Below are 18642 nucleotides of genomic sequence, written 5' to 3'. Positions count from 1 at the left end.
TGTGTATATATACCACATTTTCTTGATCCATTCATCTCATCGTAGAAAATTCTTTTAAAAAATCAGGATTAAGCCCTGCTTCATTATTCACTTACAATAGCCCAGATAATTCCAAATAATTGTAGTTAAGAATAAGAGCAGTTATTTTCCTACACTGATTTTCATAGTTGAGTGTGCATTATAATCAGGTTAATAGGCTAAACTGTTGATTATTGGACTCTAGCCCTGAGTTTTATTTAGAATGTTGAGGGTGGGAGGCTGGGGAGTTTGCAAGTTTAACAAACTCTCACTCAGAGCTACTACTTGGAAGAGTGTTTCTCTAACATAAAGTTCACAGTCATCACCTGGAGATGTTCAAATGAATTTTTTGACTCAGTAATTTTTGGATGGGGCTGAGAATCATCTCTCCAAACAGCTGCAAGGTGATGTGGACACTTGGGATGGGGAGAGTTGGTAAAGTTGGGGAAACATCAGCATCACCTGGGAGATTGAGCAAACTAACCCTGACTCTTGAGTATACAATTTCTTTTCAGCAGTTCTGCACATTGAAATCATCTGAGGAATTAAAAATAGTGATCTTCAGTCTCAAAGATTTCCCTTCATTTGGTGGTGGTTGCGACCTGGCCATTAGAATTTTTATAAACATGCTAAAATTATATATATATATATATATATATATATTCCAACACTGAGCTGAATTATCTCTGGAATTTTCAGCTTTTAAAGTCTAAGGTCCAAATTTGCACAAATACTTAAGATGAAGTTATACTATCTGATGTTTGTTTTAAAGCACAGTGCAAATCATTCTGTTCTTTCTCCCTGGAATTTATTGGGATATTTTCTTGTAAAAGGCAGCTCTCATGTCTGAGATGACAAGACAGTGACCTGAGTGCCCTCTCCTGTATCCCCACTGCCTCCACTAGTTCTCATAATGTTCACTTTTTCTTTTTCACTTCCAATGACTTCTTCAGGCACTGTAGAGGGGCTACAGGATGATTGGATCATCATGCGGGCCTCTCATATGAAAGGGTTCATGTTCATTAATGCCAAGGCAGTGGGAACAAACTGCAGTCTAGTGATTAAATTACAAAGTTGAATGTGATATAACCCCACTTTTTCCCTATCCAGAGCAGAAAAGGTATTTTGGTGTTTATATAAAACAAGACATAGTGCAATATGTCTCTCTGGCACTATCCAGTGATCAGAAGAATAGCTACATTTCAGAGATCAGAGATTTCCTACAGCCATTGTGTTCAGCAATGTTTGGGTTTAAATTGAATTGTGAAGAATAGGAACAAGACATACAACTTAAGACAAGGATAAGAACTGAATTTCAGATAAGGAGAGACACAAATTCATGCAGTGGCGGAATCTGCCATGTTGGAGAAAAATGATCTGACTAGTTTGGAGAGAGGCGGTGTGGATGCTTTGTAAGGCGATGTTTCAGATCCCTAAATGCCATTCAAGGGGAGTTTGAATTTTGTAATTTTGTAAGGAATGGAGAAATAGTGGAGGCTATTGAGGATGTTGAGTGATGAGTGAAATGTGATATTTGGAATGAATTTTCTATCTAGAGTTTATTGTAGAGATGAGCTGAAGGAGAGATTTTAAGATAGAGAATTATATTCCTTTAGTAAGGAATAAATCATCAAGTTACTTTTCCAATCATTTTTATTTTAAGTAGTTCTTCAAAGAGGTTTTAATTCCATAATTCAGGTTAGAAGTATAATACGTGCTGATCAATGTTACCCCTTCCATCATGTTCACTCATTTTCCAAACAATTTTATTTTAAATCCCATCACTTCTTTAAAAATAAATTTAAATTCACTTTCTCGTCTAAAATGTGAAGGGTATACTATTTAGAAATTAATATTAACGTGGTGCAGTTTCTGTTGAGTGTGTCTAAATTAACTTCAAAAAGTTGCCTTGCCTCGTCTGTGTGATTGTGACTAGAAATCTAAAGGGTTTTGCACTTTATGAGTGAAATGGCTTTGAAGACTCACAATTTTCCTCATTATAGTTCTTATTTCTTTTCTCAGTATCTTCACAGCTACCTGGATTGTAAGTACTACATTCCCTCTTCTATTTAAAAACAATAATATCTTATAGCGTTGTAGCCAGCCATAACCTAGGTTAGGTCTTCTCCTAGATGACTTTATGATGCTAGGAACACCATGTGTGCACTCCGTTTCTCCCATCAGTAAAGATGGCTACATGGTACACCCACAGAATCAGTTTTCCTGTTTTAGATTGTAGCTCCTATGATAATCAATGTTCTCTCACTTCACCACTGCATTACAAGTGCCTGGAATCAAGTCTGGAAACTAATATATGTTATGTATATTATATTGTGTTGCGTTGCATTGTATTATATATGTGGAGTTAATTAATTAACATAATAGGGTAGTAACACTGGCAACAGAGTGTTTGAAGGAAAACTTTGTGGATATGCAAATCTAAAAGCTTCAAAACATGCACAGATTTTCTAGAAGATGCTTCTCTTCGGCCTGATGATCTTAGGGACAGACACCTGAGCTGTTCACTGGATTCTGCACATTGGTAAGACAACTCTTCTCTGCAAGACAAATTGGCTGCAGAGGATGAGTGATGACAGTCATTGGCTTCCATTATCGGTGGTGATGTGCTTCATTTTTCATCTTAAAGAAAAAAAGAGACACATCAAATCGGCTTGTTAATTATACAGGTTTTTAACCATCTCTGAAGTATCTTAGGAAACATTATAGGGCATTATCAGAATTGAAAGCCAACGGCAGGACTTCCGTGAGAGGGAAGGCAAACACATCTACACATTTTAGCAGAGACAGCTCACCATGATGCTAATGTTTATCCTGTGGAAAACCCACAGTGTGCTTTCAGTCAGTTCTCAGGAGAAACACATTTAGCCTCTAAACCCCAAACCGCTAATCAGTGCCTTAAGTCAAGAAATTCAGTTGGTGAACTAAATCAGCGAAGTGAGATTATCTGGGAATTTTTTTTTATAAGTAGGACGTTATAAATGTGGAGCCAACATAGCCTAAAAGATGTGGTTTTTGTATTTTATGTTACCTTATTTGAAATGTATAGTTGCTTGTGCTTACAGAGTCTTCAACTGAGTCTTCTTTCTTTATTTTGTGGGCTGTACTGGGCCTCAAGATCTACCTTAGGTTTTTCATCCAAGGTTAACATTCTACCAGTTGAGACATACTTCCACACCTAAGCTTTTAATAGTTAATTGGAGATAAGAGTCTTGCTGATTTGCCTGCCTGGGCTGATTTTGAACCTCGATCCTCAGTCATCTTCTATTATAACTCAATGGACATTCTAAACAGTTCAGTATTTATTGCCAGAACAATCACAACAAAAACAATAACAAAGGCACAGAAAGCTTAAACAGTTTTTAATCACTAAGACCACAGACATATTAAAGAACTAGTGCTCACGATTTCTACATGGAAGTTGGCCCCAGTCTTCTCACAAGTTAAAAGCTAAAAGAAAAGAACAAATCAGATCTTTCCCTAAATTCCGGTATTAACTTTTTTTTAAATTTTTTTTATTGTGAGAATACTGTACAGAGGGGTTACAATTACATGGGCAAGATAATGAGTACATTTCTTACCAAGCATTGTTGCCTCCTCTTTGTTTCCCCTTCCCATCCTTTCCCATACTCCCCCCTCCATCAACCTGATCCTTCCCCCACCCCCTACCAAAGTTGTAAAGTTCGTTTTTCGACATAACAATTTGTACATCTCATTGTTGCAATGGGTCCACCTGTATCCTTAGTTAAATGATTTGTTTTTCTCTTCCCCTCCACAAATTATACCAACATCAAATACAGTGAAAATAGGGGTTATACCATGGGGGAGGGACATACAAAGCACCAAAGAAATCATCCTATAAATATGTTAGAAACAATTGTATGAAAGGAAAAAAACTAAAAACATGTGAATACTTATCTTGGGGTTAAGAGTAAAATCTGATAACAACAATGGTTTAGATTTGTTCCAGGCATTACACACTGAAAGGCAAAGGAGCTAAAAGTAAAATAAACATATTTAGTACTCATTTCTTAGAAAATGGCAAACATAGAGGTTTATTTTCAAAATCTGAATTCTAGATGAATTACAATGAAGCATAGCCCAAGAAAATTTAGATTTAAGCATAGGTACAGTCCTCTAACCAAATGGCAACTTTTCTGAAAGGTCGTAGGCAAATAAGTGATTTATGAATCATTACCTTTGAAAACTTGCTGGTTTTCAGGGAGACTCAGGCAAATGCATAGGTATGAAAATGCAATGTGAACAAGGGCTGTATGTAGAGTATTGTGAGACCGGAATGAAATAATGCATGACCTTTTGCCTATATCCTACCATCATTTATATAAATAATTTTGTTTTTGTCAGTTGTGGAACTTGAACTCTGGGCCTGGATGCTGGCCCTCACCTCTTCAGCTCAAGGCTATCACTCTACCACTTGAGCCATAGTACCACTTCTGGTTTTCTGGTGGTTTACTGGAGATAAGAGTCTTACGGACTTTGCTGCCCAGGCTTGCTTTGAACCATGATTCTCAGATCTCAGCCTCCTGAGTAGCTAGGATTACAGGTGTGAGCCACCAGGACCTGGATATAAACACTTTTGTATTGGAGGATCTAAGGGCTCAGATTGTTGAACATTTAACAAGAACATTTTCTTATTAAGAATGGAAAGGCTACAGAATTGACTTTAGTAGGTTATTAATATTAATTTTATGACTTAAGAACAGAAACAGTTGAGTGGCCTGAAAATATTATCATACATTTTACAATTATAATAGTGTGTAAATACTAGGCAGAATTACAAACTTATACAAAATTTATTTGTATAAATATTATACAAAATTATATAGATATTATAAACATAATATTACTGCAAGGGGCGATAAGGATTATAGGAGAAAATCACCTGTGGTGAACTTGTTTTTAAGTGAATACTTTGTGTCATACAATGTTATTTACACATTAACAAAAATATTTATTGAGAACATTTTGAAATGTGGGAAAGATATTGATTGTTCAAATCCAAATGCCTTCATTCTTGTCTAAGATGTTTTAGTTTACTTGGGTTTAAATTCTACCTGTGCTCTTGTTCAGCTTTCTTGTTCATGGCTGGTGCTCTACCACTTAGCAATACTTCTAATCTAGTATTTTGCTGCTTAATTGGAAATGGAACATCTCAGTCTTTTCTTCCTAGGCTGTCTTTGAACCACGATCCTCTAGATTTTACCCTCCAGAAAAGCTAGGATTACAGATGTGAGCCACTGGCACCAGGCTCCCACTTGGGGTTTTAGTAGGTCATAAGATTTATGCTACTATAAAGATTCATTCCTACTATAAAGAAAATCAATCCAGAATTTAAAAATACAACCATGATTTTTTAAATAGCAGTTTCTCATGACAAGCAATAAGGAATCTGTCTTAAAAAGTTACTTGGGAATAGATGAAATTTTCATCACCCAAAGACAAATTTTGCAATAAGCCTTTCCTCCTTTTGTCTCTTCCTTTCTCCCTTCTTCTCTTTTTTCTTCGTAACTTTGTTGGCTAGTTTATCTTGTGTTTTGTCTGAATTGCTACCATTGTGTCTCTAGATTAATCTAGTGCAGATAATAAACAAGAAATTAATTGGGAAGAACTAGAACAGTTAATTTTATAAATTATCTTTGTCTTTTTTTGTTTTTATTTATTTATTTATTTTTATTTTTTGTGAACATACTGTACAGAGGGGTTACAATTACATGGGCAAGATAATGAGTACATGTCTTATCAAGCATTGCAGCCTCCTCCTTTGTTTACCCTTCACATCCCTTCCCAGCCTCCCACCCCCAACCAAAGTTGTAAAGTTCGTTTTCGACATGACAACTTGTACTTCTCATAGTTGCAATGGGTCCACCTGTATCCTTAAACGACTTGTTTTCCCCATCTCCTCCACAAATTATACCGACATCAAATATAGTGAAAGCAGGGGTTATACTGTGGGGGAGGGACATACAAAGCAACAAAGAAATAATCTTATAAATGCGTTAGAAACAAATGCATGAAAGAAAAAAACATTACAATACATATCTAAGGATTCATTTTCCTAACATCACATTATCTGACCTTTTCTGCTTGACTCATACATCTACTAGATATTGCAAATAAGGGAAACCATCGGGCCTATGTTTCTTTGGGCCTGGCTTACTTCACTTAATATAATTTTTTCCAAGTTTTTCCATTTCCTAACAAATGGGGCAATGTCATTCTTTCTGATGGAGGCATAGAATTCCATTGTGTATATATACCACATTTTCTTGATCCATTTATCTACTGAGGGGCATCTGGGTTGGTTCCAGATCTTAGCTATGGTAAATAATGCTGCAATGAACATAGTTGTGCTGGTAGCTTTAGTGTGGTCTTGTTTGTAAACATTTGGGTAAATGCTCAAAAGTGGGATTGCTGTGCCATAGGGGATCTGCATATTTTTAATTTTTCTATTTTTTCTGGTCTCTTTTTTTCCTTTCTCTTTCTTCTTGCTTTCTCTCTCTCTACTTTCATCCTATTATCTTTGTCTTATTCAGCACCAGTTTACAAAAATGTTAATACTTTCGTTGTATCAAGTTTCCAAACATTCTTCCCTTCTTTTTCTTTCCCTTTAGTCTTGCATTTCTACAGAAATACAGACACAGACACAAACACAGACAGACACAGAAAATAAGCTCTATTCATTCTATATTTCTTTCACCTCAAACATGTTTCTGTCATCTCAGTCAGGTTTTCTGTCTGTTCTGTTGGAGTCCGTATTTGAATATATTCTACACATAGTAAATGGTATATTTAATCTATCATTTTCAATTATGGAAATATGACCTAAGAAAGCAAAAAGAAAAGATAGCTTCAAAAGAAAGCAGATTTGTTTATTCAGCAAATACTGAATAACAGGTTTTCAGAACAAGGTACTTACTGGACATTATTATTATTATTATTAATAAATGTTTCCAGTGCCTCTAGAATACTGGGAGCCCCAGAAAGACATACATCAAAATGCATTCTCCAGTGATCTGATCTATAGAGGCCTTTTCCTAGTACACGAATGACATTTGGCATTTGGTAAGTACTTGGTAAACATTCGTGGAAAAAATACTGCTGTCTAAATCAGGAACAGTTTAGCTCTGTATGAGGGTTCATTGATTGAGACCAGAATGTCTTACAACATTAAAAGTATTATTTTAATTTCCCTATTCATTCATTTTGTACCTCCTAAAGTAGGTAGGTCTAAAACAAAGGCCACTAGTCAAACAATGATTTTTATAGTCAAATAACATTTTCTATGTTCAAAGACCTACTGGAATGCCTTAAAAAAGTTAGCATTTAATGATTTTCCATTTTCATTCATTGCTCTTCCTTTTCTCTCAATTTAAATTCCAACCTGAGTCTGACACTTTTCTTATGCCCTAAAGCTTATATGATTTAGGACATCCCTTCAAAAAATAATTAAATTAGAATTATACACAAAATGAAAATTAGATTTAGGAAATGAAAAGTGATTAAGATGAAGACTACCACAAAGATGATAAACCCCATGACAAAAACATATTTCAATTAGTTAAATAGCTGCAAGTCTATAAGTTCTTTTTCATTACTTTGTATATATGGTATTTGTAATGTTTTTTCGTATTGCAACCATTTTATATTACATTTTTTTTCTGAAAAACCACAGGAAGATAACTTTTTCTGTAGCATGATTAATCAAAGTTAACATTTTATATTTTTATAATTTATGCATGGCTATCCTGGTTTCATAGCTCATAATTCTCTGATGATGAGCAATATTGAATATCTTCTTTAGAGAAATGTCTGTTCAGAACCTTTACCTACTTTAAACTGAAATATTTATTTTTATCGTTGCAATTGAGTTGTAGGAAAAAGTTTACTCTTGTCTTAAATATTGCTTTTTATTGCACATATGATTCGCAAATATTTTCTCTCATTTAGAATGTCTCTTTTTTTCCTGTTGACTATTTACTGTGAAAAAGCCTTTTAGCTTTATATCCTCCATCTTGTCTATTTGTTCTTTTGGCTTATGGTTTGGTTGTCATATTCATAAAACTATTGTCAAGACCAATGTCAAAAAAGGTTTCTTCCAAAACTTCTAGAAGTTCTATAGTTGCAGGTGTTATGTTCATCTTGAATTGATTTTGATTTGATGCTTGTTAGTCTTGCAAGTTCTTGGGCCATTTTCATTCTTTTGAACGAGGATATCCACTTTACCCAACACATTCTCAGAGACTACCTGTTCCCTTTGCTACCTTTTTTTCAAACTCTTTCCTATATGGCTTTGGTTTATCAAGAGCACCTGCTCTACTATTTCATTCTTCACAATATAGATTGACTTCATGAAATTCATTCTAAAATGAATCCCTTTGGGAAAGGGCAAGATTGAGAAGATACTTGAGTTTTAAATATTAAGATTCTAGCTAGCATATAATGTAGTCTTTACTAGTGATTGTTTACTGAGATCTGGAATATAAACAGGACTTTTGTTCATGGTCTGAGGTGATCTAGCAGCCACATCTCCAATGAAATAGCAAGAAGACAGTGGTTGAAAAGAAGGATGGAGAACATGCATAAGACATAAGCTGACTTTCCGGAAGTCTTCTCCAAACTTATAAAGATTTCCTGGCATATTTCATTGGCCAGTATTCAATATTGAGTCCATAGGAGCTGGCAATCCTCTAGCTACAAGATGTGTAGGGAGATGTCACGAAATCAAGGACATTAATTTGTGATAAGAGTGTGTACTCAGGAAACTTAAATTGAAAAGGAAAAGAGGAAGAATTAGGGTAATCTTAGACTCTCATTAAAGAGTGAGGAAACTTTTTTTTTTGTCGGTCGTGGGGTTTGAACTCTGGGCCTGGGCGCTGTCACTCAGCTCTTCAGCTCAAGGCGAGCGCTCTACCACTTGAGCTTCAGCGCCACTTCCGGTTTTCTGGTGGTTTATTGGAGATAGGAGTCTCATGGTCTCTCCTGCCTGGGCTGGCTTTGAACCTCAATCCTCAGATCTCAGCCTTCTGAGTAGCTAGGATTACAGGCGTGAGCCACCAGCGCCCTGCAGGAGGAAACTTTTGTTCAGAGTCACCTCCCTGAATGCAAACTTTGTCCTTTTTAAAATTAAGGTAACCATTATTTATAGAATTTATAGATGAAGGTCAAATAAAAATGATGAATTTGCCAATACCTTAAAAATCAAATGGTACATAGATATATAAAGTGTTATCTTTAATTCATTAGTAGTTGGGTATAAGGTAAAAATATTACTGAGCAAATATGTCAGCGTTTATGCCAGTGCCATGTATCCATATTTGTAATGAAAAGTACTAGATAACAACGACAACTAACCTAAAGAGAACACAATTCCAATTACAAAAACATGATAGTGCATTTGGTTCTTCTATAGACTGCGCCATAATCTGTTATATCTATTTATAAATAGGAAACTCACTGCAGAGAGGTTAAATGAATGATTCAAAGCAGTATAACTCTAAATGGTTGATTTAAGAATTGTGCCACCATCAAATCTCTCAGGTTCTCATAATCTGCCTTGCTTCTTCCATCTTTATATTGTCACACAACGTGAAGCCCTTTCGGTGAAATCTCAGTCTCTTCAGATTACATGAATAAGCTCTCTTTTTAAAAATCTTTATTGCCAGGTGCAGGTGGCTCACACCTGTAATCCTAGTTACTGAGGAGGCTGAGATCTGAGGATCATGGTTCAAAGCCAGCCCGAGCAGAAAAGTCCATGAGACTTTTATCTCCGATTAACCACTAGAAAACCGGAAGTGGTGCTCTGGCTCAAATGGTAGGTAGAGCACTTGCCTTGAGCTGAAGAGCGCAGGGATAGCGCCCAAGCCCAGAGTTCAAACCCCACGACCAACAACAACAACAAAATGATAATCTTTATTTATTTATTTAGGGTCCAGTCGTGGGGCCTGAATTCTGGGCCTGGGCACTGTCCCTCAGCTCTACCACTTGAGCCACAGCACCACTTCCGGCTTTTTTCTTTTTTTTTGCTTATGTGGTGCTGAGGAATCGAACCCAGAGCCTCATGCACGCAAGGCAAGCGCTCTACCACTGAGCCACCTTCCCAGCCCCGATAACCTTTATTTCTCATTTCTCATTTCTTCTTAATGTGAATTGTTTCCTAATCTTTCTTTCTCTCCTTGCACAGACACATGATTTTGCAAAACCAACTAATTTCCTGCCCCACAAAGTATCCAGTTATTTGCTCATTCAACTTCTACCCCTTCTGTAAATGTCAACTCAAGTTCCATATTCTACAGAAACATTTTCTGAGTACCTCAGGTTGCATAGATCTTCATTTTCCCCAAACTTCTCTATCATACAGAATTTATATATATATATATATATATATATATATAGAGAGAGAGAGAGAGAGAGAGAGAGAGAATGCATATTTTAGATTTAATTATAGAAATACATTATACACTGTATCAGGTTATTCCATATGTCTTAGCTTTTTCTCTCTGCGTAGACTCCAAGGTCTTGTATTTCTTAAGCTATTTCAGTAAGTAGCAGAAGGGTAAAGGTAAGAATATAGGGCTAACAAATACCAGATTACATCAAAATTAATCCAACTTCTATAATTTATTTTGCATTTTCATGACAAATGACGAAACAGGGTCAAAGATGCAAAGACCAAGACAATTCCTTCAGCTGAGGCTTGAAGCTCTGTAATTCTCAATGAAACATTAGACTAAAATTCAAATACTGTATGGGTTCGAATATAGGTGCTGTTGTGTACACCTTGCTCTCTCAAATTGAGAGAACCAAGATTATAAGCTTTGGGTTAATTCATGTGTATCTTGTATTAAATTTGAAAGGATCAGAACTGATGAGAATTTTGTCAGTGGGAAAGGTGGATAAGCACTTCTATTAAAGACAGGATATTAAAGTGCACTGCACAACAATTCTTTTATGCACACAGCCATGAGATATTTCATTCATAACTAAGATGCCATCTTTGAGTTTAAGGATGGGATCATTCTCCTCCCATAGTATAATTTTTTCAGGTTAGGGGTAATATTTCTGTTTTTGCTTATTTTGTACTAAGTTCCTGGAATAGTGCCAGTGATCTATAATTCATAGCGATACATTGTTAAAAGAAACATAGAAGATAGTATTTGACTTTTTCTAGTATATGAATTTTTCTGTGAGTGGACAGATAGCTGAGTGTTTTCAAAGATGGAAGATTAAAATATATAAAGCTCTAAGTCTATTTCCATTTTGTTTTAGAATGTTGGCAACTTTGTCATCTTAATTTTTTATGTTTTATGCATGTATATATTCCTTTGGATAAAAAATATACCTATTACAGCTTAAGCTGTCTATAAATAATATGCCCGTTTGTTTATATGTCTTCATTTACATGGAGAAATTGAAATGTGAAGCAAGATGTGCAGCCCCATGTTGCTACCAATAAATCTGCACTGTTCACAGTCAACCTTTTGTGTTCAAGACAGTGTTTACAACTGTGGGGAGAAGATTGAGAATATGATTCAGGCATTTGTTTTAAGATCATACTTTGTTATTGCTTATGAATATAAATTTGCTTTCTGTCATTGAGAATTTTTTCATACAATTTGCTTGTTTGTTAGAAAAATAAAGCAGCTCATACTTTTTGAGTATATGTTCATTTTGAGAAGCAGTGATCCTAGACTTCCAGATCCATATGAACCCCTGAGAGAGCAAGAGATCAAAAGTCAAACTCTTTTTTATTCCAGATGAGTTGTGGGTATGAGAAAAACCCCATTATTTTTGTTCTTAGACCTTCTTTTTCTCTTCGTGCAACAGTGTCTCTTTTTTTTCTTCCTAAGTAAAATGAATTGGATTATAATATTCAAAAGAATTATAAGAGGGAAGACACTTCATCCCAAATGTCGCTGATCTTTTTTCTCTGTGTTCCTGCAGCCCTCTTCAATCTAATTCCTGTGGGACTGCGTGTGGTGGCCATCCAAGGGGTGAAAGCTAGCCTCTATGTGGCCATGAATGGTGAAGGCTATCTCTACAGTTCAGTAAGTACCTCACAGTGTATGTGTGAGAATGTGTAAGTGTGTGTGTGTAAAAGAGAGAGAGAGAGAGGGTGAGAGAGATAGGGAGGGAGAGGGAGACATTAACTTTGGGAGGTAATGAAGAACTTATTATCTTAGGGAAGAAAATTGGGTACTTACATCATCTCATAGTTTTCAATTTGTTTTTCCAACTTGTGATATTTTTATTTTGTTATATTGTATGTTATTGTCATTTAAAGACTATATTCTCTTGAATGAGAAACACGCACTATTCTCCATATGAATATACAATCTTGTAAATTTTACCTTTTTGGCTAATTCAAGGAATAATGTTCACTCATTCCCCTGTAACTCCTCTTTTAAGCACAAAGAATAACAAAATGGGAAGTTCTTCAGTTTTTGTTTTCATGGAGTTTCCTTTATTCTCTTAGAGAAAAAAATTTTAAATGCATTTTGGTTTTGTATGGGGTACCTATTATGTCATATTCTCCAAGTAAGTGTTTGATTCAAAGGCAGGAAAATATCTGGAATGAGTTCAGGATCAGGGCCCAGGGGAATTTGGATATAGTTTCTATTTCAGCTATTGTCTTTATATCTTTTTTGGGAAAATTACTCTTTTTGGTTTAATTCCTGTTCCTTCAAAATGAGAGTGTTGGTTGCTTTATTTGACCAGTGGCTACATTACAAATACTAACCTGTGTTATAGTGCTTTACATTATTCTTGCGCTTGTGTCACTCACAAAATAATAATTTACGCATTGAGAGAATGTAGCTGAATGGAATGTTTTGTATAATTTCTATTTTCCATCTTCTAGTTTTTAAGTTTAAGCAGTAGTTTCTGCCTCTTATGATTGCTCTTACTTTTTAGTATGCATACATAAATGCAAAAATTATATTAAAAACCAAAGCAAAAGGGAGGTTGCTTGATTTTTTTTTTTTTTTGCCATTAAGAATTATACCACTGAATCAGGTGGTTCTGAAAGCAGACATTTTCAAGACTGTGAGACAGCACTGATTTTGTTTTCTGTTGAAAATAAAATCAAAGGTTACAGAGAAACATGAGAGGTCTCTGGGAAGAAGAAAAGAGAAAGTTGCTCTTGAGACCTATAGGGAACTGTTCTATAGTCACAAAATGGAGAAGGACAACTTTTTAGTTCATTCTAATTTCTTTCACTTAACCCACAATAATGGATGTCCTAATTTTCCTATTATTCAATACCCAATGAATATTTTCACAATGTATGCAGCCAAAAAATCACTTCCATATTTTGTACTCTGATAGTTCATTTATTTTCTTTCTTTTGTTAGAAATAATTGTTTTTCCGCTTCATCTGCCTTTTGAGATGCTCAAAGTTAGAGATCCTATGTGAGATAGACTAATAAATTTGCTACCACTGGAAACTACAATTGCCAGGTGAAGGTCTCTGTTCCAGTTTTGTTGAGTGAGTTAATAGAGACATCATGCAGTTTAATTCTGGCAGTAATTAATTAGTTGTCTGGTCTTAGTGGTCTTTGTAATAATTTTTGTGATTATGACTCTACTTGCTTTTCAACTCAGTGACTAGTATACCTTTGAACAGCTTCTGACTGGTGTACTAAAGCTGCCAGCTTTGCAAGGTATGTTTCTCCTGGGTCGAGGCTGATGTCATGTTGTAATTTTTAGAACTGCTATTGGCAGATTTTCCTCTCTGTAGTAAATACTGCTTACTTAAATAAGGAGAATAAGGGAAAGATTTAGTAGCCAAGATGTCTTCCTGAGAGACCACCTGGTCATTACTGTTTAATTTTTCAGTGAAAGATTTCTGTTTCCTCCTGAAAATCAACAATCATATCTAGAATATGGATTAAACAAAAATCTCCATTTACTTTGGATTTTGAATGTCCGTATTAGCTATTTCCATATAGAAACGTCTAAAATCTAAAGGGCATGTTCAGAGTTGGAGGGAGAGGGGGAAGGAGAAGAGAGGAGAGAGAGTAGAGACAGAGAAACAGAGAAGAGAGGGGAGAACTTTATCTATTAATGATAAATGATTCCTGGAGTTTTAAAGTTAAAAACACCTTATTAGAGAAAAGTTAAAGGACAACAATTAGATTATGTGTGAATTATATTATGTATGTATATGCATATATATGTATGCATATCTATCTATCTATCTATCTATCTATCTATCTATCTATCTATCTATTATTTGCACTTTTTTGTGGTCCTGGAGATTGAACCCAGGGCCTTGAGCATACAGGGCAAGGTCTTTGTCATTTTGGCCATGTCCTTAAATAATTAATTCAAGTCTTTAACATGAATTTTTGGTTTCTCATTAATGTATGATTTTTGAATTTGATATCATTTATTTTTCATCTTAGAGTATATTTGACCATAGGAATCAGCAAAAATTATATAGTTTGCCATGGATTTAATCCTTTTTAAGGGAGGCAATATTGTGGTATGAACTGAGATGCCAAGTCTATGCCAATGCATCTAGCTTTTTGATTGAAATTAATTTTTTCCAACATTTTCTCTTGGTTTGACCTTGAATTTTGACTTTCTAATCCCTTGTTATAAGGGAGCTAGGTTAGTGGCAGGCACCATTTTTTTCCAGTTAATATGTGTCAATCAAATGAAATGGGGCGTGTGTGTGTGTGTGTGTGTGTGTGTGTGTGTGTGTGTGTGTGTGTGTATGTTCCTGTGCATGCATGTTAGTACTGGAGCTTGAAGTTAAGACCTGGGCGTTGTTCCTGAGATGTTTCACTAAGTCTGGTGTTCTACCACTTTTGTTACAAGTCAACTTTCAGCTTTTTGATGGTTAATTGAAGATAAGAGTCATATAAACTTTCCTGCCTGGGCTGGCTTTAAATCACAATCCTCAGATCTTAGCCTCCAAAGTAGCTAGGAAGACAAGCATGAGCCACCAGTGTCTGGTTGACTTGCACATTCTTTTCAACTAAGGAAAAGAAAAAAAAAAAAGGAACTTGACAGCACAAGAATTTGACGGTTCTTATTTGAAACAAAGGAATTTGGAGGGTTGAATAAGACTGCTTTTCTTTAGAAAGAATACAGGCTCAGTTACAATTTTACTACGTATTAAGGAATGGTATGCAGCTTCGGTTACAATATATTTCACATATTCTAAGGCATTTTCCTTTTCTTTTTTTTTTTGTGGGGGGGTCCGGTTGTAGGGCCAGAACTCTGGGGCTGGGCGCTGTCCCTCAGCTCTTCAGCTCAAGGCTAGCGCTCTAACACTTGAGCCACAGCGCCACTTCTGGCTTTTTTCTTTCTGCTTATGTGGTGCTGAGGAATCGAACCCAGGGCCTCCGGCATGCAAGGCAAGCGCTCTACCACTGAGCCATCTTCCCAGCCCCTCTAAGGCAGTTTTCTTTACATGTGTTGTTTCTTTTTTGGAGGGGAGGGCAAGGGTTTAATAGATTATCTTTTTGACCAGACATCGTTTTCTTTTTGAAAGTAGAGTCTTTTCTAACAGAGATTAATATTCTCATAGCAGCAAGTGAAAATCTTCATGTAAACACATGGTTAAAATCTTGCTGGGAGAACTGATGGAGGTATCATGCAGTTTGATTCTGGCACTAATTCACTGGCCATATGGTCCTAATGGTCTGTGTAAGAGTTTTCCTGATTGTGACTGTACATATTTTCCCAGGCAATTGCTAGTTTCATTTTGAATACATTCTCACTGTTGTGTTCTTCAGTCCTACGTAATGTTGGTTTTACTCCCCGAGTTTAAAACTTCTGGAAAAGGTTGATACTTTGTCTTCAAGGCTAATCTGATTTGTGAAAATTACCACATGTGTTTCTAATGCCATTGTTTATTGAAGGACAAAAGCAAAATTCAGAGCAGGTAGCTCATGCCTGTATTCTTAGCAACTCAGGAAACTGAGACACCCTACAGTACCTCTGTTCCAAGCCATCCTAGGTAGGAAAGCTGGCAAGATTCCTTTCCAATTAAGGAGCAAAAACTGGACTGGATTTCTTTGCCGAGCAGGCATGAGTAGAGCACTAGCACTGCAAGCAACTGCGCAAACACAAAGCTTCAAGTTCAAACCCCAATAAAGCCAAAAGGAAAAAAAAAAAGGTCTTCATTTTCTCAGAATATTGCTAATGAGGAAGTGCTTTCCTTGAGTTATTTGAGTATAACAAATTCTACATTTTTGCTTACCATCTTGCCATTATGCTGTCATATGTTAAATATAGTGTTACATTTTCAAAAGTCTTGCATTGTGTTTAGTTATCAGTGAATCAGGCAGTATTAGGTGATATATTAAAAAATCATGTCTAACTTACATTTTTGTGCAAAATTGGAAAATATCTTAGCTTTCTACACTCAGTAGTGTGTGTGTGTGTGTGTGTGTGTGTGTGTGCGCGCGCGCACGTGCATGCATGCATGCATATGGGTGAGCGCAATTCCTGGAGCTTGAACTCAGGGCCTGGGCTGTGTTCTTGTGCTGACGCTCTACAACTTGAGCTACAACTCTACTTTTAGCTTTTTGATAGTTAATTGATGATAAGAGTCCCACAGACTTTTCTTCTCAGACCAGCTCTGAACTGTAATCCTCAGATCTGAGCCTCCTGAGTAGCTAAGATTACAAGCATGAGCCACTAGTACCTGGCTGTTGATATTTTTCTTTTAAAAAAGAGTTTTTATTAGAAAGTATTAATTGAACAAAGTAATGAGTTTTATTATAAAACAGTCTTCCTTTTTTAAAAATTTACTTGAATTTTCATTATCTTTTTTATACGTTTTTATGGTAAAAATACTGTACAGAAGGGTTATTGTTACATGAGCAAGGTAATGAGTACATTTCCTATAGAGCATTGTTGCCTCCTCCCTTGTTTTTCCCCTGCCATCCCTTCCCTCCCACCTCCACAACTGCTCTCTTCTTCTTCTCCCCTCCCTTACCAAAGTTGTAAAGTTCTTTTTCAACATAGTGTCTTATACATCTCATTATTACAATAGGTCAACCTGTATCCCTATTTAAGTATTTTGTTTTTTTCCCTTCCCCTCCCCAAATTAGAGAAGTGTATATACAAGATGCAGGGCACCATCATCAAATACAGTGAAAATAGGGGTTATGCTGTGGGAGAGGAACATACAAAGAAATATAAAAATCACATGGTACATTATAAATACATTAGAAACAATAACAAGAAAGAAAAAAATATTTGTGTCCTTTTCTTGGGGCTCATTTCGCTTAACATCATCTTATATGGTCATATGTACATAGCTTTTGACCTTTTCTGTTGGTCCTAGACATGTGCTAGTTGTTGCAAATAAGGGAAACCATGGGACCTATGTTTCTTAGGGTCTGACTTACTTCACTTAATGTAATATTTTCCAAGTCTTTCCATTTCCTAACAAATGGGACAACGTCATTCTCCTATAGCCACCTAATCTTCGATAAGGGAACTAAAAAAAAGAATGGAAGAAAGATAGCCTCTTCAGTAAATAGTGCTGGCAAAATTGGTTAATCACCTGTAGAAAACTAAAGCTAGATCTTTATATATCACTCTTCACCAAAACCAACACCAAATGGATCAAAGACCTCAGAGTCAAAGCAGACACTCTGTGAACATTACAGGATGGAATAGGAGAAACCCTAGGTCTCCTTGGCACAGGTGGAAATTTTCTTAAAAGAGACCCAGAAACACAACAAATGAAAGAAAGGTTGGACAAATGGGATTGCATGAAATTGCAGAGCTTCTTCATGGCAAAGGACATAGCTAGGAAGATCAATAGAAAGCTCACGGATTGGGAGAAGATCTTCACTAGCCCTACAACAGACAAGGGTCTCATATCTAAAATATACTTGGAACTCAAAAAATTAAATCCCCCAACAACAAATCCTCAAAGAAACAACTGCCCAAAAATATGTGGGTTAAAGACTTAAAGAGAAACTTCTCTGAAGAGGAAATAAGGATGGCCAATAGACACATGAAGAAATGCTCAACCTCTCTAGCCATAGAAGAAATGCAAATCAATGAGATGTACAGGAAGCTATGTTGAAAAATGAACTTTACAACTTTGGCAGGTGGGGGGCTGGGGGCCGGGGAATGTAGTAGTCTTGGAGATGAGAGGACAGGGATGGTAGGGGAAAAACGAAAGAGGAGGCAACAAAGCTTGAAATGTACTCATTACCTTGCTCATGTAGTTGTAATCACACTGTACGATATTTTAACAATAAAAACGTATTTTAAAAAAACATTGAAATTCCACCTCACCCCAGTTAGAATGACTATTATTAAGAACCCTAATAACAACAGTTGCTGGAGGAGATGTGGACAGAAGGGAATCCTACTGTATTGTTGGTGGGAGTGTAAAACTGTTCAACCACTTTGGAAAGCAGTATAGAGGTTCCTCAAAAGACTCCACGTAGAGCTCCCCTATGATCTAGCAATCCCACTTTTGGGCATTTACCTGCATGATCACAAACAAGACCATACTAAAGCTACCAGCACAACTATGTTTATCGCAGCATTATTTACCATAGCTAAGATATGGAACCAACCCAGATGCCCCTCAGTAGATGAATGGAT

The 18642-nt window shown here is 36.1% G+C and overlaps 1 protein-coding gene across 3 annotated transcripts in view; it reads left to right on the top strand.

The window, feature by feature from the left end:
* Fgf12 (fibroblast growth factor 12) overlaps positions 1-18642 on the top strand; it is a 559926-nt gene that overhangs the window by 376419 nt on the left and 164865 nt on the right. For all 3 annotated transcript variants that reach the window (XM_013019387.1, XM_013019388.1, XM_013019386.1), the window contains one exon: positions 11998-12101. In XM_013019387.1, coding sequence (XP_012874841.1) covers positions 11998-12101 — 104 coding nt within the window. The remainder of the gene's footprint in view (positions 1-11997; positions 12102-18642) is intronic.

This window comes from Dipodomys ordii, unplaced genomic scaffold (assembly GCF_000151885.1).
Source record: "Dipodomys ordii isolate 6190 unplaced genomic scaffold, Dord_2.0 Scaffold45, whole genome shotgun sequence".
NCBI lineage: Eukaryota > Metazoa > Chordata > Mammalia > Rodentia > Heteromyidae > Dipodomys > Dipodomys ordii.
The sequence above is the reverse complement of the archived record's forward strand: the minus strand, read 5'-3'. Positions and strand labels throughout refer to the sequence as shown.